Source organism: Ascaphus truei, chromosome 4, assembly GCF_040206685.1.
Source record: "Ascaphus truei isolate aAscTru1 chromosome 4, aAscTru1.hap1, whole genome shotgun sequence".
NCBI lineage: Eukaryota > Metazoa > Chordata > Amphibia > Anura > Ascaphidae > Ascaphus > Ascaphus truei.
In genome coordinates this window covers 40,688,281-40,714,366 of record NC_134486.1, presented here as the reverse complement: position 1 = coordinate 40,714,366, position 26,086 = coordinate 40,688,281, and the positions used below count along the sequence as shown (strand labels likewise).

General features: G+C 46.1%; 1 protein-coding gene across 6 annotated transcripts in view; it reads right to left on the bottom strand.

The window, feature by feature from the left end:
- Positions 1-26,086, bottom strand: part of USH2A (usherin) — a 942,943-nt gene that overhangs the window by 822,965 nt on the left and 93,892 nt on the right. For all 6 annotated transcript variants that reach the window (XM_075595608.1, XM_075595610.1, XM_075595609.1 and 3 more), the window contains one exon: positions 24,155-24,248. In XM_075595608.1, the coding sequence (XP_075451723.1) occupies positions 24,155-24,248 (94 nt within the window). The remainder of the gene's footprint in view (positions 1-24,154; positions 24,249-26,086) is intronic.

Here is a 26,086-nt window from a genome sequence, read left to right as displayed (position 1 = left end):
AGGCGTGGGGCTCCTGCTATCCTCTCACTGTCGTTACCGAAACCTTCCTATTCCTCCCTCTCTTGCTTTTCCCACCTTTGAGGCTCACACTGTCCAGATCTTCTCTCCTCTCCCTGTTCATGTGGCGGTCATCTATCGCCCACCTACCTCTACTCATCCCCCTTCTGCCTTTCTCTCTCACTTTGAATCCTGGCTCTCTTTCTTCCTCTCCTCAGACTCCCCTTTTCTTCTCCTTGGGGACTTCAATTGCCAAATTGATGACCCCTCTCTCCCTTGGGCTTCCCGCTTTCTCTTTCTCTAACCTCTTCTTTTGGCCTTCAACAGTGGACTGCAGCCAGCACCCACAAGGATGGCCACTACTTAAACCTGGTTTTCACTAAGAACTTCTCTCTCTCCGATTTCTCCATTTCCCCTTTTCCTCTCTCTGACCATCATCTCATCTCATTTTCTCTATCTCGCTTCTCCCCTTCTCCACCTCCATCTACACCCCGGTTCTGCAGAAACCTGCGCTCTATTCACTTACCTGACTTTGAGTCCACTTTACGCTCCTCCCTCTCCTCTCTCAGCTCTGCTACAGACCCCGACAACCTGGTCAGGAACTACAACTCTGTCTTGTCCTCCTTTCTTGATCTACATGCCCCACTTTCTCTCTGCCGCACTCGCCCTTCTAACCCTAGACCCTGGCTAAATTCCCACACACGCATGCTGCGTTCCTCCACTCATTCCTCTGAACGCCTCTGGAGGAAGTTTCACACTCTCGCAGACTTCCTTCACTACAAATTTATGCTATCCTGTTTCAACTCTGCCCTCTCGCAAGCTAAACAAGCCTACTTTTCAGCACTAATCAACATGCACAAGTCTAACCCATGCCGACTGTTCTCTGTCTTTGATACTCTACTCAAACCACCCTCAGCTGCCTCTCCTTCCTCCATCTCCGCTCAGGACTTTGCTGACTATTTTAAGGAAAAGGTGGAATCCATACGTCAGAACATCCCCTCTGTTTCTTCTTCCCATCCTACACCTCTTCCTAACTCTCCTCCTGCCTTCCTTGACTCTTTTTCCACTGTCTCAGAGGAGGATGTGTCGCTGTTGATCGCCACTTCTCCCTCTACCACTTGCCCTCTTGAACCCATTCCCTCCCATCTCCTAAAACCTCTTGCTCCTACTATAATCCCTACGCTCACACACATTTTTAACTCCTCCCTCTGCTCTGGAACCTTTCCATCCTCCTTCAAACATGCAACAGTCATACCATTACTCAAAAACAGCAAGCTTGACCCTACCTGTCTTTCTAACTATCGACCTGTCTCCCTCCTGCCTTTTGCCTCTAAACTCCTTGAACGTCTTGTATTCTCTCACTTGCTCCATTTTCTCAACACCTATTCTCTCCTAGATCCTCTACAATCTGGCTTCCGCACTGCTCACTCCACGGAAACAGCCGTCACTAAAATAACTGACGACCTCCAAGCTGCCAAAGACAGAGGTCATTACACTCTGCTCATATTACTCGATCTCTCCGGCATTTGACACCGTGGACCACCCTCTTCTCCTTCACATTCTCCATACTCTTGGTATTCGGAACAAAGCTCTATCCTCGATCTCATCCTACCTCTCCCATCGTACTTTCAGTGTCTCTTCTGCTAACACCTCCTTCTCTATTGATCTCTCTGTGGGGGCACCCCAGGGCTCTATCCTGGGACCTCTTCTCTTTTCTCTGTACACACTCTCTCTAGGTGACCTAATAACATATTTTGGGTTTAAATATCACTTCTATGCTGACGACACACAAATATACTTTTCAACACCTGACCTTACAACTGCTATACAGACCAAAGTTTCTGAATGTCTCTCTGCTATATCATCCTGGATGGCCCTCCAACGCCTTAAACTCAACATGGCAAAAACAGAGCTCCTCATACTTCCTCCCAAACCTGGCCCTACTACCTCCTTCCACATTACTGTTGGAACTACGATCATCCACCCAGTAGCCCAAGCACACTGCCTAGGGGTCACACTCGACTCCTCTCTCACATTCGCCCCTCACATTCAAAACATTTCTAAAACTTGTCGCTTTTTCCTCCGCAATATAACAAAGATACGCCCTTTCCTCTGTTGCTCGACTGCTAAAACTCTGACTCAGGCCCTCATTCTCTCCCGTCTTGATTACTGTAACCTCCTGCTGTCTGGCCTTCCTGCCTCTCACCTGTCTCCCCTACAATTTATCCTAAATGCTGCTGCCAGAATCACTCTACTCTTTCCTAGATCTGTCTCAGCATCTCCCCTCCTGAAATCCCTCTCCTGGCTTCCAATCAAATCCCGCATCTCACACTCCATTCTTCTCCTCACTTTTAAAGCTTTACACTCTTCTGCCCCTCCTTACATCTCAGCCCTAATTTCTCGCTAAGCACCACCCCGACTCTTGCGTTCTGCTCAAGGATGTCTTCTTTCTACCCCCTTTTTATCTAAAGCCCTCTCCTGCCTTAAACCTTTTTCACTGACTGCCCCACACCTCTGGAATGCCCTTCCCCTCAGTACCCGACTAGCACCCTCTCTATCCACCTTTAGGACCCACCTTAAGACACACTTGCTTAAAGAAGCATACGAATAGCACTGTGAACATTCTGAACACATGATACATAAAGCTTGGCCCCCTGCAGACGCACTTACCAGAACTCCCTCCTACTGTCTCTGTACGTTCTCCCTACCTACCAATTAGATTGTAAGCTCCTCGGGGCAGGGACTCCTCTTCCTTAATGTTATGTGTGTCTAAAGCACTTATTCCCATGATCTGTTATTTATATTATCTGTTATTTATTCGATTACCACATGTACACTGGCGACACACTTTATTCGAGCTCGGCTAGTCCCACGAATTCGGGTATACCCGGGTGTATTGAGGTTTGTGACTGTTTTCTGCCCGAGTGCATTGAGTTATTTTCCAGGCAGGGATTGAAGCATTTTATTCCCGCTGGCTGCAATATTGCACAGTACATATATATATACTGCATTACAATTATTGAATTTATGCCATCTGGTAAATCCTAATCATTTAAGAGATCAGCCGCCCATCAGCCAGGCATGAACCCAGGCTGGGAAGGCAAATGCAACGGGGCTTGTCAGAGGTGAGGAGCGGCGCATTCCAGGTATCTGCCATGTACATACCGGGTATTTGCTCGAATAAAGTGTGTCGGTGCAGTATTATTACTGTGAAACGCTATGTACATTAATGGCGCTATATAAATAAAGACATACAATACAATACAAAAAGGCAGAGATATTAAATATATTTTTCCCCCTGTATTTACCAAGGAAGGTTCAATTGCACAAATATTGCAAAAGGAGGAAGACATAGAGGCTTATGCAGAGAGGAACGTTATATAATGTGAAAACGGCAAGAAAATAGCCACAGAATTGGCGTAACTTATGGTCGTATGCTGAAAGCGGCGTTACCTCCTTTTACAGATGGTATCAAAATTGCCAAGTTTTTCTGGCGACCTGGAACTCGCTATATTATATATATATATGGCATACCACCCTATCTTAACATGGCGAATTTACCGATCTCGCCACGTGTTTGGCAAATTTTAAAGTAAAGAAACCTGCTGTGGCGGATTTTGTGAATCTCGCCATGTTCTCTGCAGGACAAGCTTCTCTGGTGTGTATTTTCACCAAAAGATGGCGCTATTTCCATTCTCTATCCTCTCTGCATAAGCCCCATAGCCTCTATATTAATGAATAATTGGTTATCTGAGGAAGAAGTTCATAGGCAGCTTGATAAAATGAAAGTAAATAAAGCACCTGTCCCCACTGGCATGCACCCCAGGGTTCATAAGGAGTTAAGTTTAATTATAGCCAAACTATTGTATTTAATATTCAAGGACATCATTTCCACATGTTCAGTGCTACAAGATTGGCGTAGACAAAACGTGAAGTCTATATTTAAAAAGGGAGCTAGATCACTACCAGGGAATTCAAGACCTGTAAGTTTGAAATCAATAGTGGGGAAGCTACTTTGGAGGTTAAGTATGGAAAAATATTCAGGAATACCTAATAGATAACAAAATTATTAGTAATGGTAAGCATGGATTTATGAAAGATTGGTTGTGCCTTATTAGTTTCTTAAGTTGGAATTTAGACCAGGGTAATGCAGTTGTTGTGGTCTATTTAGATTTTGCAAAGGCTTGGAAGCAAAGAAGCCGCGCTCGTTCTGTCAGGTGATAGATCAGGTAGAAAAAGGCCCTTGAGGCTGGATGCGTGGAGGTACTCCCAAATATCTCCTATTTGAGAACGCCCTAAGGCGATATCACCACACAACGAGAAGAGCAAAAATGCACACAGCGCACCGGTGGTTAATAAAGCATTACACAACACCATGCATATTCCCAATAATTGTGCACAAACTCTAAGCGGAGCTGCTGTAATGTGTGCTGATGTAGCTGCTACATCAGCACACATCCCAGCAGCTCCGCTTAGAGTCTCTCGGTTAGTAACTGCCCATCCCTCATTGTAGTTTGTTTGCTTGTTTTGTTATGTTTTATGTTGTTCCACAATTGAGTTATTGTTTTGTTGGTTGTTTGTACTCACTGTAGATATAATTTGTGTTATTTTAGTGGTTGTGCCATGTTAGTGGTAATAACCCTTATACATATTACTTGTTAGTGTTATTATTTTATGTATTAATGCATTGTTGTGTTACACTTTTTAGACATATAGTTTGTTGTCTCTTTTGAGCCTCATTCACATTAATGTGACTTCAGTACCATATTTGGGCTATATAGTTTTATATTTGTGCATAATTATTGGGAATACACACGGTGGTGTAATTTTTTATTAACCCCTCGTGCGCTGTGTGCATTTTTGCTCTTCCTCTTTTGCAAAGGCTTTTAATATTGTGCTACACAAGAAGTTGTCGTACGAAATAAAGGAAATTGATCTCGGTAAAAATAGTTGCACCTCAATTAAAAACTGGTTGAAGAATAGACAACAGAAAGTTGTCATAAATGGAACCTTTTTCAGGTTGTGTTAAAATTGTAAGTGGAGTACCTCAAGGATCGGTACTTGGACCCCTGCTTTTTAACTTGTTTATCAATCAATGACTGAGATTGACAAAAAGAGCAAAGTCTCCATCTTTGTTGATGACACTAAATTGTGTAAGGTTGTAAAATTAGAGAAGAATGTAATGTTTCTCCAGAAGGACTTGGAGAGACTGGAAAGTTGTGCAGGTAAATGGCAGATGAGGTTTAATACAGATACAGTACATGTACTGTAAGGTTATGCATTTGGGAAACAAAAGCAAACACGCGATTTACAAATTAAATGGGGGGGGGGGAAATTAGGTTAATCCTTGATGGGGAAGGATTTAGGGGTGCTTCTAGACAGCAGGTTTTGCAATAATGCCCAATAACAGGCAGTACCTGCAAAAGCAGATACAATCTTATCTTGCATTAAATGGGTGGAAGGGAACTAAGCATAATTGTGCACTGTATAAAGCATTAGTATGACAACACCTTGAATATGGAAGACAGTGTTGGCACCACCCTATAAAAAATAAATTATGGAACTAGAAAAAGTACAGTAAAGAGACACCAAATTAGTCAAAGGGAAAGAAAATCTGATTTATAAGGACAGGTTAGCTAAATTAGATTTGTTTACATTAGAAAGGCGTCTACAGCGCGTGCTATGGCTGGCACTGCAAGGACAAGAACCGCCCCTCAATGGGGCCGGGCCCACTGTGAGGGGCGGCCGCCGCGCGGTGCGTTTTTCCTGTAGACAGGAAAATTGTGATTAGTAGTAGCGACAGAGCACTAGGCCACGCTCCCCGGCGGTTCAGCCAATGAGGGCAAACCAGCCGGGTGATGTCATGGCCGCGCCCCGTCACTCCCCCGTCGCCCCCTGTCTTTCCCCCTGCAGCTCACTGCAGACCGGGGAACTCGGATGCACGCGCCGCCAGCCTCGCAGGCGCGCGTGCAGCACAGACAGCGGGGCCGTAGCCTAAGAGGAGATATGATAACTATATACAAATATATTTAAAACCAGAGACAGAACATAAAAGACAGACATAGCTCAGTGCACATCCAGCGAAACTCATACACGGTACAGTGCCTAAATATATATGTATAGATATCTATTAAATAAAATGGTCTTTTAGTTTAACATTTTGGCCAAAGTGTTGTAAACTCTTGAGCCACTACACGGCAGACCACATCTCAAGGGTATCTAACACTAATATAAATTCTTAATAACCTGTGCATTACCAGGAAAAAAGATTTATAATAAATCTGTCAAAATTAGTTGCATAGTTCTAAGTCTGACTGAAGCTTTTATTAACCTGTACATTACCAGGAAAAGCACCCTGTATTCGATTTGTCACAATCAAACTGCAAGCAAGCAAGTTCCCCTGAGAGTGGGAGATGCTATGGAGTGAGCTTTTAACCATTTAAATGTGGGAGGGGGTGAGCTTAAATTAGGTAGGAGGTTAATATAGTCAGGTTCAATACAAGGAGTTCAAAAATAACTATTTATCCCAAGCAGTACAAACGACATTGGATCATCCCTTAAGGTTGGAGGAAAGGAGATTTCACCAGCAACAAAGAAAAGAGCTCTTTACAGTAAGGGCAGTTAAAATGTGTAATTCATTACCCATGGAGGCTGATACAATAAATATCTTTTTTAAAGGAAAGGTATACGAGGATATACAAAATAAGTAAACATGGGAAGGATGCTGATCCAGAGATACATTTATTTTTTCCCCTTATAACACAAAGTTTCACTGGGGTCTTTTGTTTGCATTCTTCAGGATAAAATAATGTTCATACAAATATAGGATAAGTATCTGATCTAAATTTAACATAGGTTGAACTCAATGGGCATTTATTTTTTCATTCTCATCTATTATGTAACTATTTAACAGCTAATAACTCCCCTCAATAATAATGAATAACAGCCATATTAGTCAAAACTTGCTAATAGGGTTGTAGGCCCTTGTACAAATAAAACATAAATGTACTATAAAAAAGGTCAAATATACAATGCAACATACAGGCATACCCCACATTAACGTACGCAATGGGACCGGAGCATGTATGTAAAGCGAAAATGTACTTAAAGTGAAGCACTACCTTTTCCCACTTATCGATGCATGTGCTGTACTGCAATCGTCATATACGTGCATAACTGATGTAAATAAGTCATTTGTAACAGGCTCTATAGTCTCCCCGCTTGCGCACAGCTTCAGTACAGGTAGGGAGCCGGTATTGCTGTTCAGGACGTGCTGACTGGAGCATGCGTGAGCTGCCGTTTGCCTATTGAGCGAGATGTACTTACTCGCGAGTGTACTTAAAGTGAGTGTACTTAAACCGGGGTATGTCTGTATATCTCATAATATCTTGAGTGCCAGTGAAGCTAACTAGACAATCTCAAAGAGCACTGTAGTCCTGTAGTTCTGTTGTGTCTCTCAATCCCCAACTTGAAGCTCTACACAAAATAGTAAAAAAAAAAAAGAACTTATTCTCTAAAAAGAAGACACGCTGAGCAAAATATTCCCAAAACCTTTCTTCCTCTCCTACAAGCTACCACCCAACTGCTAATAGCTTATTATGATGGGGTCTCGTCCACAGACTGTGACATATTCCCCAGCCAACGTGAAAGATGAGAACACAGAGTATAAACTACTGATAAGATAACAAACTTTTACATATAGTATCTTCTAATATGCACTCTAACCAATGCACTGTACTCCTATAGTGTTTATTACTCTCCACACATGCCAATTAGATTGTAACCTCTTCAGTGCTGGGGTTCATTTCTCCTAATGTTACATGTATATCTTGATGCACTTACACTATTTGTATTATATTTACTTTATTGTAATTGTATTGTAATGTGTATATTAATTCAAATAGAAAATGGACATAGTGGACCTAATGCAATAAAAAAAATGTAATTGACAATATCCTAGCTAACAGGAAACCCATGATTGAAGACTGCACAGTCCTTAATTGTTTTGACACAAGAAATGATCACAAATTGGTTCGCTGCATATTACGTCTGAATGCATACATGGAAAGAAGAAAACTGATTAAAAAGAAGATGAAAACAATCAGCATCAGGAACCTCAAGAATAACAGCAGAACATTTCAACTTTAGCTGAAAAATCACTTCAGCTTTCTCAAAATACATGGGGACACTAGCAAATAATCATGAAGAACTTATGAAGATTGTAGTTGAAAGTGCAGAAAAAACTGGAGGAATCTGTAACACAAGAAGGGCTAAGAAAATATCAGATGACACAACGCAGTTACTGGGGACACAAGAAGAAATGAAGCAATCCCAAGATGCAAGAACAAGAATTAAATATAGCCATGGCTGGTCCAGCTATCTTTCTGCCCTCCTGTCATGTAAGTTCTGATAGCCTGTCACTGTCTGTAGCTATCTTATGGGGTTTGCCCCCCTCCTCATTAAGGAACATATTTTTTCTTCCTTCAAATAAGCAGAGTTACCAAACTTAATACGTAGGTACTCAATGACAGCATCTCTGAGCCAGGTGTCTCTTTGATCCTCAATCTCCTGCATGATTGGCCCATGTCTGTATCTCGCCACTATGGCTCTATCTGCTCGGCTTAATTTAGTAAGTTTCCGGTTCCCAGCCTTTCCTGGCAGTACCCAGTACTTAGGCTCCTCAGGCGCAATGTCATCATATAAAATAGATGAACCTTTGGGTGTTATTACCTTTTGCATAATCTCTCTTCATCTATTGTCTAGCTCGTCAGCAACCTCCTGTGGAGAATATGTGCCTACATCCCACCAGTGGTCTACTGTGTCTTTCTTTATTAGCACAAACCTGGTACGGTCCATCTGTTCATCATACCCAGTGAATAACGGTGCCCGCCATTTATCTCGGCGTTCATATGAGGATGACACACTCATACCTTCCTCTGACTCAGCTCTCGAGGACACACCAGATGTCTCTGCCTCAGTAGAGTGCGAGCCTTTACGCCTCCCTCTAATGACATTCTTGTATATTGTGGGATTCATTTTGGGTGCCTTGGGACTTACAGGACCCACTTCTGCAGAAGACTGGGACCCTGTTGCCCTACCTCTAGGAACAGGATTAAACACAGTGAGGTTAGGTACAGGTATAACACTTGACAGAGGTATCTCCCCATCAAAACCCTCATCACTTGAAACCCAATCCCGCCAATCAATTGAAAACTTGGGCGTCTTACTCTGCTTACTCCCACTAGGACCCGGTGGCATAGAACGTGACGGGGCAGGGGCAGTGGCCGGGGCAACGGCACTAGGGGCAGTGACCATATTATCGCCATAGTCCATTACAGTGTCTCTGAGTTGGGCGATGCCACGACCGGTAGGTGCTCGCTTACTGTCTCTGTGTGGAGCGTGCCTGGCTAGAGGTAGAAAATGCCACACTGTTGGCACCGTGCTGTAGTACTTGGGGCCAGTCCCGGTAACCTGCATTGGACGCACAGGCACCGCAGATACTCGCGGCCATCAACATCCACAACAGGAAGCCTCCTGGAAGCTGATAAGTGTTCATGCTTAGGTCAGCCATCTTTTGCGCAGGGGTTGATTCAATCAGTTTGCTGGTTTGACAAGTAGCTCCTTCTCTGTCACCAGTCAAGCAAGAGTGAGGTTCCTCAGCCTCACTTCCTCTCCTTCCGCTGGGGAGGACTGTTGGGATTGGTTCTCGGCATGCCCCCCCTCTGGTGGATGGTAGAGGCGGGGCACTCTCTCTCTTTGGGTGACGTGGGCTCGCCCTTTGGCCAGTCACTGCACAGGTGGGCGCGGCCTCAGCTTTCGTTTCGCTCCCTTGGGTTCTTGTTTTGGCGCTAAACCCTTGCACATCTCTTGCCACATTTCTCGCGTGATCTAGGCTTGGCGGGAGTCGCCATTTTGGATTGGCTGCAACACGCGTTGCAGTGAATGGCACCGCAGTCGCCATTTTAACCTCCTCTATGCCCCACAGAGCACATGTACATCTCGCCGCCATCTTTAGTGAGCCCTCTAAGCCCACGATAGCGCTACTCTCAGTGCCTAAAGTGCAACTCGTGCCTAGGTACTTACTACTCTCAAGGGTGCTCTAACCAGTGAATATAACGCATGGCATACCCCAGGCTAGGCAGAACTCTCTCCTTGTACACCGCACTCGCTGACGGTTCATTACAAGCACTCTGTGGTGTGTTTTCTGGATACTAGCTAGTGTACTTGGACTTTCCTATACAGTAGTACTTTGGCGTCAACCTACTTTTGGCCATTCATAGTGCAGACCCTATGCCGCAGTTCCTGTCCCATGTTAGCCAGGCTACCCCCACAGGAATACTACACTATCTGCCTCAAGGCGACTAGGACAGCTATAGCCAAGTGTACCCAAATTTACATCACCCTCTTAGGGCACCTAGGGTGTAGTGTGCGAGAGGACAGTCTCTCCTGACTACCCCTAGTCTCCAAAAATGCCCATCCTTCTGCAGCACTTGCTCTGAAAGTGTACATAATACTTTCAGCTCTGCTTCACTGAAAACCTGTCCTGATTATCTCAGCAGCGCCTCCAACTGTAACCCATGGACCTCTACCCAATCGCAGATCAGGTCCCCTAAGGTGTTCTGTGGTCTGGCTACATGTCTCGGTGTGGTGCATACCTGATGGCAACAGGAGGGCCTGAGTCTCCCGCGATGACATGGGGGACAACAGGACAGGTTTCTTGGGTGAATGCCTTCTAATGGTGCAGCACCTCCATCTGTAGTAGGCCCCACGGATACGGGGTGGAATCCCTACCGCAAAGTCCCCTCCCAGGGATGAGAGATTCCAGTCTCACACAATAGGTCTTTTTCTATAGCAGCAGCTCTTTATTTCTCTCTCTCTTTGCAGCATACAATCAGGTATCACATAGGAAACAGCAGCCAGCTGTACTCCTGTAGGATGTCCCTGCATCCACTCTGGGCCTTAGGAGCACCCAGAGAAGGGCTAGCTCTTCCCTTACCCCCTAGGCAGGGTAAGAGGTATTTGGTCCACCTATAACTCACTATCAGCTCTACTCATCTCCTATATAGATGGTAGGGAGGAGCGCACGAACCAAAAGGTACTTTATTGTGTCATGAGACCAATCCCACGTGTTTCGAACGTCCCCACGTTCTTTCTCAAGGATAACATACAGTGTAATGCATCCTAATAAATACCCTCTTACCTGCTGTAATGAATCCGCTCTTGGCTTTGATTATAACCTTGCAGACTTCTGCAGTTGCAAAAGCTCCCTCTGGCAATCAATGGCACATGTGCTGCCTCTCATTGCAGTTCCTGCCCTGTGCTCCATCATTGGAGGAATACTCACACACTCTTCCCCTGTAATTGGATCTCCGCCCTTTATATGTTGGGATTTGGCTCTGAATCAGAGCCGAGCATAATCCTTCTCTGGACGTTACTGTCTCTGCCACAAGCTGCCCAGGCCTGTCTCCTTGTGTACTAACCTCTCTAGTTCTCATCTCTAGTTCCTGAGGATCCATAGGCCTGTTCCTGACTCCTGTGCTGAAGCATTGTTTAGCCAGCACTGGTATCTGCTGCATTCTCCCCAAGCAGTGGTTACCCTTCGTTTCCTGAGGCCTGCTGCTAATCTCCATGCAGAGGCCTGCTTAGAACTTCTGTGCTGAAGCGTGGGTTTTCCCTGACTGTACTTCGGCCAGCCTGCTGTCTCCCCCTGTTGAGACCGGCGTCATGGGCCGAGCCCGCTCCTCGTGCAGAGGCCACTCCCACGCTCACGCTCCTAAGCTGAAGCGGGGAACTCCTGACTACCTGTTGCCGAACTTCTGCTTGAATAACGACGATCCTGCCTTCTCCAATCCTGACCCTGCTATGTACGACTATGAACTGCGCACTCCGGATCAGTCTGCATGGACTAAGGTCGGTGATTATATAACCCCACCTCAGCCCCGCGGTCCGGTCCCGGTTTGTGGCGAGCACAATCGTAACAGTATGCTCGGCCCCACAAAACCGGGCCGCGCCGTGACGGGGGTTGGTAAATGTTTAACTGTACCTATGTCCCAGGCTGCGGACCAGTCCCTGTTTAGAAGACCATACCTGTTTGAGAGACTGCCTCCGCCTGAGAGTGAGTTCTTATATAAAGGTTTAACCCCTCAGGAAAGACTGATTCGTAAAGAACTCCTTACTAGATCTCAGTAATTTAAAGAGGAAAGAAAGACTCAACAGGCCCAGTGCTCCCAAATGCACCTTGCTATTTCCACCTCAGATCGAAAGACTCTAGATCAGATTCTAGATGCCGCCCGTGTGTTATACCAAGATTTTAACCTAATCTTAAGTGAGCGGGACCCTCTTCTCGCTGCCTACGCACTTTCTAATCACAATTTCTTTTCTGCCAGCCCTGTTACTAAACTCGTGGGGGTACCACCCCTCCTAAAAATGTCCATATCATCTCCCTGTCACTGCCCACTAAGGAAGAAGCTGCCACGGTCCCTAGTCCTGAGTTAAACTCCCTGGGTTCCGTCCCTGAGGTTATTCCTGTCTTAACACCTGCTAGTCAGGCCTATGAGTCCCCCACTGTAAATCCCTGAATTCCCCAGGTCAGTGTGTCTTCCCTAGCACCAGAGAATGAATCCTGTTTGCCCTCTCTTTCTAACTCAGAAATTCTAAGCTCTGTCCCCGATGTTATTTCTGTTTTAACCCCTGCTAGTTTGCTCTGTGAGGTCCCCATTGTTAACCCTTGTATTCCGCAGACTAATGTTAGGTCCCTAGAGCAAGAGGCTGAACCCCCTATGACCCCACTCTCGGAGGCTAGCTTCTCTTTCTCTGATTCTCAGGTACAGCCTAACTTAACCCTTGAGGTTTTTCCCGTGTTAACCCCTGCAGGTCAGCCCTATGAGCCTCCCTTGGTAAATCCCTGTAGTCCGCCAGTCAAGGACACCTCTTTAGCTTCAGAGGATGAACCCCTTATGTCCCCAATTTCTGAGACAAATCTCCCTTCTGGTTCTCAGGTACTATCTACCTTAACCCCTGTAAATCCTTGCTGCCCTCAGGCTAATGTGTCTTTCTTTGCATCAGAGAATGAACCCCCACGTCTCACAGCAGGGGTTGCACTGAATGACTTCCCTAACGCTCAAGTTGCTGAGCCTTTGGATACACCTTACTATAAGTCCCCTGGCTCAGCTAAAATTCTCGGGGCTACGCCCCCTGAACTTTCGGCAATACTACTAGCTCCAGTTAAAAGTATTCTGGAACCGTTTGTTTCCCTAAGCCTGTTCGCAGAATCCCCACTCCTAGGTATTTTGCTGACCCCGTCTGTCACTCAGAGAGCTGAAATCCCTGCTTCTGAGCATAGACCCCTTTTCATGGAATCTGTAGTCGTTTCTGATGTCCCAGACACTCTTTCCCAAATACCCACTTCAGAAACCAGCACAGTTGTGGTTGCCCCCCTTGTACTGTCTCTGTTCTCCTCTTCTCAAATCCTAGGGTTAAAAACAGTGCACATTATGCCCCTTCCCAAGTGACCCCTTCTGAGATCAGCGTATCTGCTGTTGCTCCCTTAGTACAATTACAGTCAGGCCCCTCTTTTTTGAAGGATCAGGTTTTCAAATTTAAAACTCCCTTTACCCCTGATTTTGTAAACCTGCAGTCCCTTCTCACTGTAGTTAAAAGTTCTCCAGCAGCCGCTGAGTTAAACCGCTACTAAATCTTCTGTTGTAGAGGCAACCTTCCCTAGCTCACTTCCATTTGTCCTATCTGTTATGCCTGTTTCCAATGATTTTCCTCCTCTGTCTCAGAGTGTTGCTATTCCTGTCCTTGACTCTGTCTGTCTCCTTGGAATCGGTGACAGCTATTATCCCCCCTTCTACTGCCCCTCGGGCTATCACTTCAGAGATCAGCTTATCTGCCCCATATCCCTTACTACGCTCTGAGTCTCCCCTTACGGCTTCTAGGGTCTCCTCAGCACTTCCTGTGTTAACCCTTGGCTTCTCTCTGACTCCTGAGGTGGAGCCTGACTGCCTGCTCTCCACCTCTGCGGTAGTCTGTGAGATGCCTATCACCTTTACTAAAATTCCTGTTTTGCAAGGTATTTCTCCTATTAAGTCTGTGATACCTGAATTCATTTAATTGGTTCCAAGACCCCTGTCACTGAGTCTCCCATGGAGTCTGATGCCCTCACTAGGGATTCTCAGGGATCCAATTCTGAAACAAGCACAATGTTCTCTGATTTTATTACAGTAGCTAGTTCAGTTCCTGCTGGTTCTCAATCACCCACTTCAGTGACAAGCAAGATGTCCCTTGTTTCTATTGGAAAGTCTACCCCAGTTTCTTTCACGGATCATGCCACAGCCTCCGGGATGATTAAAAATGACTTTAAGTCTGGGATGTCCACTCCTTTAATAATACTGTTTCACGCTGATTCGCCCACTGTATTCGGGGTATCCACTACTGACTGCATGTCTATTACCACGAATTCAGAGGTATCGCATTTGGAACTTTCAGTAATACCCGCGGTGTCCCTTTTTTCGAAGAACCCATCTTTAAGATGGACTTATATTTCCCTGTGTCTTCCACAACACTTGGGGTACATACTATTGACTGTTCAACTTCTGTCGCAAAACTAGGGATACCTCTCAGGAAGGTTTATGTAGCTACTGATGCTAAGGACCCTGTGTTTAAAACAGTCATATTCCGCATTGCTTCTCCCACAGTATCATGCAAGACCCTCTTACCTGAGACCTCCACGACTAACTCAAGTTCATGTTCTCCGTTTGCTGTCTCTCTGTTGGAGGTATCCAGCTTTAACCCCAAGACTTCTATTCCTAAGGCTGTTGTACCGCTTACCCGGCTTCCTGCTTTATCGGATAAGATCTGTTTTCTTACCTTTCAAACAGAGTCCTTACTCACAGGGTTCTGTGCGGTGTCTAAAGTGCCCTTTCTGGATTGCCTTTGGTCTTTCTCTAAGACGAAGACGTCCATACTGGACCTCTTTGCTTTACCTGAGGCGTCCGTCCCTGTTCTGGATGGCCCCACTATGGGCATGGACATGCTGTCCCCTACTGTCTCCTTGCTGCTTAATATGCCCTTCGCCAAGGCTATAACTTTGGATTTGATTCTCCCCAAATATCAGAGACCAAAGGAGGCGGATCCTTCTTCAACTGCCTGTACCACAACCAAGATTTATGTCATCACTGCTACCGTCTCTCTCGAATTGCTTGGGATTACAAGCCTGGTTAGTATCGTGACTACTGCTTCAATATCTTTCAGTGAACCCTCCCGCCCAATACCCTCGCTAACCACCACCCGGAATTCCTTGGGAGCTAAAGACTCTTGCAAGTTCTTACGTGCTGATTTCGTCAAAGCCATTGTCTGCCCTGCAGCCCCCAATGTAAATCAAGTCTGACTATCAGTGTCCTCTGTCCCATACTCTTGAACTATTACTATGCTGCTGCCTTTCTGATGTCCCTATTCCGGAGTTCCCTGTTTCCCTGTCCTTTCTCAGCTTTGGTTTTCCAAGTCTCCTGTTTCCACTGCCCATGTACCAAGAACTGGAGTGCCACCGCTCTCCTTTGTGGCGCTCTCCAATGCACGCCTGGATTTTGAACCTAAGGCCTCGGTCCCGCTGCGCTCGTTGGCGCGGGCGGCCATGTCGCGAGTTCCCCACCAGCAGGGGAATCCTGCTGAGCCGGTCCCGGTCCCCCCTGGTGGCACAGAGCGCTACACGCTGTGGCGCGTCAGCCGCTAGGGGACACAAGAAAATGGTGATGTCTAGCGTTGACGCGTCACGTGGTGTGGCTGTGAGCCAATGGGGAGGGGAGGCTTCGGGAGGAGGAGAGGCTTTGGGGAGTGGGGAGGAGTGTGGAGTGAAAGCGTGAGTGCCTTCCTGTGTTTGCGCGCGTGTGTGTGTATGAGTGCGTGAGTGCCTGCCTGTGTGTGTGTCTGTGTGTGTGTGTGTGTGTGTGTGTATGTATGAGTGCCTGCGTGTGTGTGTTTAATACTTACCATCAGCAGCTCCAGCCCGAGTCCGTGGAGGGAGGGGGGGGGGAGAGTAGCGGGTCCCTCCGTTCAAGCCACGCCCCCCCTCCCTGTCAAACCTCCCACTCCCGCCCACCTCCCGCTCCGGCTCCCGCTCCCTACAGACCGCATATCGCGGTCTGTGTAGGTCAGCGCACCGCCTGTCTGCAGTGCGGGCGCGCTGACTCTGGGAGCGGGGCCTTAGCCTTCTTCTCGCCTGAGACACTTCAGGAACAACTCAATGTCTCCCAGACCTATGAATGGTCCTGTCCACCCAGGCTTCTCACCCAGAGGTGGGGGTACTGTAAGGAATCCCAACAAACCGTGGGCTTTCAACGCCAACTCTCGCCTAAGGAGGTTTAGGAACAACTCCACGTCCCCCAGATCTGTGAATGACCCTGTTCGTCCGGAGGTCTCATCTGAAGGGGGGGGGGGGTGTACTGTAAGGAATACGCTCCTGGCTTTGATTATAAACTTGCAGACTTCTGCAGTTGCAAAAGCTCCCTCTGGCAATCAATGGCACATGTGCTGCCTCTCATTGCAGTTCCTGCCCTGTGCTCCATCGTTGGAGGAATGCTCACACACCCTTCCCCTGTAATTGGATCTCCGCCCTTTATATGTTGGGCTTTGGCTCTGAATCAGAGCCGAGTATAATCCTTCTCTGGACGTTACTGTCTCTGCCACAAGCCGCCCAGGCCTGTCTCCTTGTGTACTAACCACTTTAGTTCTCATCTCTAGTTCCTGAGGATCCAGAGGCCTGTTCCTGACTCCTCTGCTGAAGCGTTGTTTAGCCAGCACTGGTATCTGCTGCATTCTCCCCTAGCAGTGGTTACCCTTCGTTTCCTGAGGCCTGCTGCTAATCTCCATGCAGAGGCCTGCTTAGAACTTCTGCGCTGAAGCGTTGGTTTTCCCCGACGCTGCCCTGCGGTGTACTACGGCCAGCCTGCTGTCTCCCCCTGCTGAGACCGGTGTCATGGGCCGAGCCCGCTCCTCGCGTAGAGGCCACTCCCGCGCTCACGCTCCTAAGCTGAAGCGGGGAACCCCGGACTACCTGTTGCCGAACTTCTGCTTGAATAACGACAATCCTGCCTTCTCCAATCCTGACCCTGCGATGTACGACTACGAACTGTGCACTCCGAATCAGTCTGCGTGGACTAAGGTCAGTGATTATATAACCCCACCTCAGCCCCGCGGTCCGGTCCCGGTTTGTGGTGAGCACAATCGTAACACCTGCGTCCAATTCGTGCCAAAACGGCACATGTAGAAATAAAGCCCATAATCTTACCAGGGCTACATTTACAATGTAATGTGTGAGGAACGGGCCCCTGAAGCGTGGGCAGGGACCCTGTGTACATTTATTGTCATGGAATTTGCGGTGTGCTTTAAAATGGAGTGCAGAGCATGTATTGCGCAATCAAGATGGTGTTAAAGCTGAAAACCACGGGACCGTATAGGTTTTGCAAAATCCAGCTGCAAGCTTTGCAAAGACAGTTGCATCCTGTTCGGCGACAAAAAGCTGACACGCCCCTCATGGTGACTGGCCCTCGGCGCACTCCCCACTCACCCATTGTCATGGCGGGACCCTCCGCACTGCCTTCTCCCCTTGCAAGCGCCATCGGACAGCCACGCCCACTTGGACGCGTATGCACTCCCACGCCTCCGATTGCACTCTTCTCCTACACAGTGCCCAGGCACACATGGTGCACACATGGACGCGCACACAGGCACGCGCTAAGTAGTTCAGGCAGCCTCTCTGCTATCAGAGATCTCCCCTGCACCTGCACTCCAGTCAATCACTGTTCCCACCCGGTCCACACATCCACGCTGCAGTTTGTCCATTGGTTACTCTCTCCTACATAAGCTCAGCTGTGCCACTAGCACTTTGGCTGAGCATAGAACCAGTTACATTGTTCTTACCTCTCTCTGGCTCCACAGTCTTGCCTTGTCTTGCTGCTCTTCACTCTGTGTACTAACCCAGCTCTCCTCGACGATTCTTCTATCTCCAAACCTTACCTCGGCAACTGGACGACGACAACCCTACTCTCTCTAATCCTGGACCCGGCTAATAGTACCTGCAATGTTCCGTACCTCTCCTACTCTGACCTCGGCAAGTATATCGACCATCCACACCTCTCCAACCCCGACCCGGCAAACCCGACCCAATCTACACTCCAGACGTGACCCCGTGGCTGTGGGTCGCATTTTATCCATTCCCACCTCAGCACCGTGGTCCAACCTTGTTTGTGGTGAGCACAGCGTAACAGTATGCTCAGCCCCACAAACATGGATACAGTCCCTGAGTATAGTACCCGGCTTGAGGCCTTGAATGCCCCTCCTCAATATACCTTACTCCTTAATGGGGCATGGCCTCAGCCTACTCCTACTTGGGAGAGGCTCTCTGCTGCGTCCTCATAGCATGGAGTGCAGCCCAGAACTCTCCCCTTAAACCACTACTCTAACCTATAGAGGGAACAACCCCCGCCTTCCTTGGAGAGTGGCTTGTAAGCCGGCCTACCTACAGTCATAGACACACCTTACAATAACAGGCTATTCCTGAACTTTATTGAAAAAATTGCTCTTAAGCAGAAATGCTTTTAAGTAGAAATCTTTCAAGTAGTATGGAAGTTTAAAAAGGAAGTTGGAACCATTGATCTGCTTCTCATCTCATCTCATCTCTTGTCTTTTCTCAGGTAAAAACATCTCAAATTGTCTCTGTGTCCTGCAATCCTCATACCCAGCAGTAGAAATCTTTCAAGTAGTATGGAAGTTTAAAAAGGAAGTTCAAAAAGAAGTGGAAAAGTGGACACAATCTACTGCTTCTGATTCCTGCATTTGAACTACGCAGGAAAGGAGGTTATCATCCCACACTGCACATCTCAACACATTACTATTGCTGTGATGCCACCTTTACTTTTTATATTTACTGTAACCTCACTTATTTTCAAATTATGCACTTCCTTCCACCAGCCTCATCATGTCTCTAACTCTATTCATATTTCACCATCTCTCCTTACTTCACCACTTCTCAGTTCACATGAACTCCTCTCTTACCTGCGCCCTCTGTCACCACACAGTTATGCCGCCTGCACTAAAACACACCCCTACAAATCATCCTCACACATTCTCTTTCTGTCCATGCTTCTCCTCCTTGCTTCTGGGGATATCTCTCCCAATCCTGGTCCCTGCCTTATTTCTACTTGCTCTCGTCCTCGCCTTCCACATGCAACTTCTACTCCTTCTGGTGTAAACCCCTCCAACCTCATACCCATCCCCTGCCACCCTCCCTCCTCTCTCCCTTTCTCCTGTGCCCTTTGGAATGCTCGCTCCCTTTCTAACAAGTTCCTCTCTGTGCATGACTTCTTTCTCTCTCACTCCCTGCTTCTCTTTGCTATAACTGAGACCTGGCTCACTCAGTCTGACTCTGCTCTGGAAGCTGCCCTCTCCTATGGTGGCCTTTCCTTCTCCCACACTCCACGCCCTGGTGGCAGGGGTGGAGGCGTGGGGCTCCTGCTCTCCTCTCTCTGCCGTTACAGAACAGTTTCTATTCCCCCCTCTCTTGCTTTTCCCTCCTTCGAGACTCACACAGTCCAGATCTTCTCTCCTCTCCCGGTCCATGTGGCGGTCATCTATCGCCCACCTACCTCTACTCATCCCCCTTCTGCTTTTCTCTCTCACTTTGAATCCTGGCTCTCTTTCTTTCTCTCCTCAGACTCCCCTGTTCTTCTCCTTGGGGACTTCAACTGCCACATTGATGACCCCTCTCTCCCTTGGGCTTCCCGCTTTCTTTCTCTAACCTCTTCTTTTGGCCTTCAACAGTGGACTGCAGCCAGCACCCACAAGGATGGCCACTACTTAGACCTGGTTTTCACTAAAAACTTCTCTCTCTCCGACTTCTCCATTTCCCCTTTTCCTCTCTCCGACCATCACCTCATCTCATTTTCTCTCTCTCGCTTCTCTCCATCTCCATCTCCATCTCGCCCTCGTTTTTGCAGAAACCTGCGCTCTATTAACCTACCAGCTCTTGATTCCACTTTACGCTCCTCCCTCTCCTCTCTCAGTTCTGCTTCAGACCCTGACAACCTGGTCAGGAACTACAACTCTGCCTTATCTTCCTCTCTTGATCTTCATGCCCCACTTTCTCTCTGCCGTCCTCGCCCTTCTAACCCCAGAGCCTGGCTAAACTCCCACACACGCATGCTGCGTTCCTCCACTCGTTCCTCTGAACGCCTCTGGAGGAAATCTCATACGCTCGCAGACTTCATTCACTACAAATTTATGCTATCCTGTTTCAACTCTGCCCTCTTTCAGGCTAAACAAACCTACTTTTCATCACTAATCAACACACACAAGTCTAACCCACGCCGTCTCTTTTCTGTCTTTGACTCTCTACTCAGACCACCCTCAGCTGCCTCCTCTTCTTCCTCCATCTCACCTCAGGACTTTGCTGACTTTTTTAAGAAAAAGGTGGAGTCCATACGGCAGAACATCCCATCTGTTGCCTCCTCCCATCCCACAATGCTTCCCAACTCTCCTCCTGTCTTTCTTGACTCTTTTTCTGCTATCTCGGAGGAGGATGTATCACTGCTGATCTCCTCTTCTCCCTCTACCACTTGCCCTCTTGATCCCATTCCCTCCCATCTCCTAAAACCTCTTGCTCCTTCTATAATCCCTATGCTCACACAGATCTTTAACTCTTCCCTCTACTCTGGTACCTTTCCTTCATCCTTCAAGCATGCAACCGTTATACCATTACTCAAAAACAGCAAGCTTGACCCTACCTGTCCTTCTAACTATCGACCTGTCTCCCTCCTGCCTTTTGCCTCCAAACTCCTTGAACGTCTTGTATTCTCTCGATTGCTACACTTTCTCAACACCTATTCTGTACTAGACCCTCTACAATCTGGCTTCCGCACTGCTCACTCTACTGAAACAGCCCTCACTAAAATAACTGACGACCTCCATGCTGCCAAAGACAGAGGTCATTACACTCTGCTCATATTACTCGACCTCTCTGCAGCATTCGACACCGTGGACCACCCTCTTCTCCTTCACATTCTCCATACTCTTGGTATTCGGAACAAAGCTTTATCCTGGATCTCCTCTTACCTCTCCCATCGTACCTTCAGTGTCTCTTTTGCTAACACCTCCTCCTCCTCTATTGATCTCTCTGTGGGGGTACTCCAGGGCTCTGTCCTGGGACCCCTTCTCTTTTCTCTCTACACACTCTCTCTAGGTGACCTAATCACATCTTTTGGGTTTAAATATCACCTCTATGCTGATGACACACAAATTTACCTTTCAACCCCTGACCTTACACCTGCTATACAGACCAAGGTTTCTGAATGCCTCTCTGGAATATCATCCTGGATGGCCATCCGCCGACTGAAACTTAACATGGCAAAAACAGAGCTCCTTATACTACCTCCCAAACCTGGCCCTACTACATACTTCCACATTGCTATTGGAAATACGATCATTCACCCAGTAGCCCAAGCACGCTGCCTAGGGGTCACACTTGATTCCTCTCTCTATTTCTCCTCTCATATTCAAAACGTTTCTAAAACTTGTCGCTTTTTGCTCCGCAATATCACAAAGATACGCCCTTTCCTCTGTTACTCATCTGCCAAAACTCTGACTCAGGCCCTCATTCTCTCACGTCTCGATTACTGCAACCTCCTGCTGTCCGGCCTTCCTACCTCTCACCTGTCTCCCCTACAATCTATCCTAAACACTGCTGCCAGAATCACTCTACTCTTTCCTAAATCTGTCTCAGCGTCTCCCCTCCTGAAATCCCTCTCCTGGCTTCCGATTAAATCGCGTATCTCACACTCAATTCTACTGCTCACTTTTAAAGCTTTACATTCTTCTGCCCCTCATTACATCTCAGCCCTAATTTCTCGCTATGCACCATCACGACTCTTGCGTTCTTCTCAAGGATGTCTTCTTCCTACCCCCTTTGTATCTAAAGCTCTCTCCCGCCTTAAACCTTTCTCACTTTCTGCCCTACACCTCTGGAATGCCCTTCCCCTCAATACCCGACTAGCCCCCTCGCTATCCACCTTTAAGACCCACCTTAAGACACATCTGCTTAAAGAAGCATATGAGTAGCACTGGATAATCATGGACACATGACACAAAGCTTGGCCCCCTGCAGACGCACTTACTAGTATTCCCTCCTACTGTCTCTGTATGTTCTCCCTACCTACCAATTAAATTGTAAGCTCCTCGGAGCAGGGACTCCTTCCTTAATGTTACTTTTACAGTATGTCTGAAGCACTTATTCCCATGATCTGTTATTTATATTTGTTATTTATATGACCTGTATTACTACTGTGAAGCGCTATGTACATTTTATGGCGCTATACAAATAAAGACATACATACATACATAACACACACACAGAACAATATAACAGGCCCTGCATGATATACTCCCAACACTGCCCACTCTTTACTGGGACTTACAGTGTTAGAGGGGCTCATAATCAGTAGTCCAAGGGGACTTGGCTACATATACATACTGTATTTATCTGTGTTACCGTATGTTATACTAAATAAGTGCCTTTACATCATATTGCATTGCCGCTCTGTACAGGAAACCTAGTACGGTAGTTTGTGTGTGTGCACACTATAACATTTTAAAGGATTAAGGCCCATATTAACCAAGTGTTGCTATGCCATAAAACAAAAGAAAAAAAGTTATATCTATGGTGCTTAGCCCCAAGGTGAACTAAATATATAAAGAAATATTATACAACCAGATGGAAGGTGGTATCCACTTGGGCTCTCCTCATGAAGATGATCAATCATGTAAAAAATATAAAAACAAACATAGTCTAATACAGTAACTAAAAAAACATGCAACAACACTGACACATATAGGACAACGAATGCTGAGACAAACAAATGACTGAATTAAGTAAAAGGCATTTAATACAACATCTAAATGTGAAATAAAAGACTAAAAAGAATAGGTCACGTGCACTCCAACAATGGCTAGACTGTCTGCTTACCAGACACTAAAAAGTAGAAGGCAGTGGATAAATCTGAGAGTATCCCCTCTCGTGATGGTAGATTTCAGCTCCCAAACGTCTCACATGATCAGCAGGAGCTTCCGAGGGGGACCCTTCCTGCCTTCCACACCACAGACCTCCGCAGGGCAGACGAACAGGGCAGCGTGTCGCAGGAACAGGCATCGTCACGTGCGCAACAGCAGCGCAGGATCCAAGCCAACAGCAACAAGCCAGCGATATCGTCAATGCCCAGCTCAACACAGCATCAGCCGTAGACAGCACAATGGCTGGGATTTGTCCGTGGAGATGGTAGTGAGAGTTTAGTAGATGCTGTAAGGACAGCAGTGCACGCATAGACCATGGCTTGTTGCTGTTGTTGCTGTTGGCTTGGATCCTGCACTGCTGTTGCGCACGTGACGACGCCTGTTCCTGCGACACGCTGCCCTGTTCGTCTGCCCTGCGGAGGTCTGTGGTGTGGAAGGCAGGGAGGGTCCCCCTCGGAAGCTCCTGCTGATCGTGTGAGACATTTGAGAGCTAAAATCTGCCATCACGAGAGGGGATACTCTCAGATTTATCCACTGCCTTCTACTTTTTAGTGTCTGGTAAGCGGACAGTCTAGCCATTGTTGGAGTGCACATGTGACCTATTCTTTTTAGTCTTTTATTGCACATTTAGTTGTTGTATTAAATGCCTTTTACTTAATTCAGTCATTTGTTTGTCTCAGCATTCGTTGTCCTATATGTGTCAGTGTTGTTGCATGTTTTTTTAGTTACTGTATTACACTATGTTTGTTTTTATATTTTTTACATGATTGATCGTCTTCATGAGGAGAGCCCAAGTGGATACCACCTTCCATCTGGTTGTATAATATTTCTTTATATATTTAGTTCACCTTGGGGCTAAGCACCATAGATATAACTTTTTTCTTTTCTCTGTATCTGACCTAGGGTGTCCGAGTTATATCCCAGGCTGCTGGCCATTTTCAGTAGTTTCCTATTAGCGCTGCCTTTTTTTGTTGTTTTATGCCATAAAACAACTTACTGTCCCAAAAGATGTCTCTGACATAGCACCACTTTATACCTGGACCCACAACTCTCATTTCTAAAGCAAAGGAAATATTTTGAATAACATTTATATTCTTACATTGTCTCCATACGTGTGACTCTCCTTGTCACATAAGCATCTGTAAGGTGTGAGACTGGTGTCACAGGAATGAGCATGTCCATGGCAATTACACCTGCAGTATAAAAAGAAACTCATTTTGTATGAGATCTTAAGGTATTGGCCCATGTTTACAATGTGGGGCTATGCCATAAAACCGATTCCGGTGCTGGAAGACACCTTATGACCCATTTCCTTTGTATAGGCCAACGAAGTACCTTGCAGAGCCAAATAACTTAGCACCACTTAGTAACTATGGCTCATTATTCTCTGTCTCAACCACTCTCCATAAAGCACTCATTAATAATGCCAATATAAATGGCATACACACATTGCATCAACATGACATAAACAGTTTAGCACGTTATGAAGCAAGCTATATTTATCTAGTGGATAAGCGGATGGCACAATCCAATTGATAAAGCTTGTCATGTCTAACTCCATAGGAAAAACTTCATATACATTAGCCAATTTTTTTGGAAAAGCATCTGTGAACTGTAGGTCTTCATGGATAATGTGCAGATTTTCAAATTGGAGCGGAGCGCTGGGTGACTCAGGATTATGAAAAAGAAAAATGAATACAATAGTGCAGATGGTATTGGAATAATAATATAAATAAAATGTTCTCTGTAGTGGTAGTACTCACAGATTGCACTATCAAATATAAGCGTATCAGAGACCCTTCTCTCTCTGATGGGAGCCCTTTGATGGAAATCCCTCAGAGTGGTAAGTAGATAACGGAAGCTTGTAATGGAGTGGTTCAATAATTCTCCCAGGGGTATGTGGAGTGATAGAGAGAGAACACACGATAGAGTAGTACAGTCTAAAATTGTATTAGCAGCAATCAACAATTATATGTGTAATACACTCACATTTTGTGATACAATATGGTTCGTGGGAGAGGACAGCTGTGGATGGAGAACGCCGGTGGTTCCTGGAGCGGAGGAGCCCTTCCGCATACGTCACTGGTGCCTACGTCACGTCCTGTGTTGTCGTAGGTCAGGGCGGAAGAGGCTGCCTGGTGTATCCGTCTCCTACTAGCTTGCCAGCAGTTGTCTCACGGTTTCCTCAGCACAATCACCTCCCACAGCGGATCGATTCTACGCGTTTCGCTGTGGCTTCTTCAGGAATCGAATAGGTTAACCCCATGGGTCCTCCCTTATATATATAGTCCATCATAAATTGACATAGAGCTAATCAGGGGGTCCTATCAGCTGATTGCAATATAGCATATCATTGGTAATGGAGATGTGTGTCAGTTAAACAGTGCATACAATACAAGAATTTCATATTATCTGATACAATTAATACAATTTCTATTACAACAAGTAAAACAGTTAATTTTAATTCATAATATTTAAAACAAAAGATGATGTAAAAAGGAGTATATAAAAGGATATATGAAAAATATATTAAGAACGACGCAATGAGTGATGGAGTTCTAGATAGGATGAGGAAGATAAACAAAATTAGAAGCAAATACTTTCTAAAATACAAATATCATATTTTCTTAAAGAAATTGTGTTAAGAATTTAGATATTAAAATTACCATACTAAAAACACCATATTGTAGTAAAAAAACATATTATATAAGAACAATATTATAAAAGACATTAAGAACAATAATATAATTAAGAACGTGTGTTCAAACCATTATATTAAGAAGGCACCAATGTCTATGTCAACATTCAAACCCTTTGGACTGAGGGTCTGTAGTTTGTGAATCCAAAAGGTTTCCCTTTTTGCTAATGTGTTTAATCTATTGCCCCCCCTCCAGTGTATTGGGACATGTTCAATACCTTTAAAGGTTAGTCCAAAGGGTTTGAATGTTGACATAGACATTGGTGCCTTCTTAATATAATGGTTTGAACACACGTTCTTAATTATATTATTGTTCTTAATGTCTTTTATAAT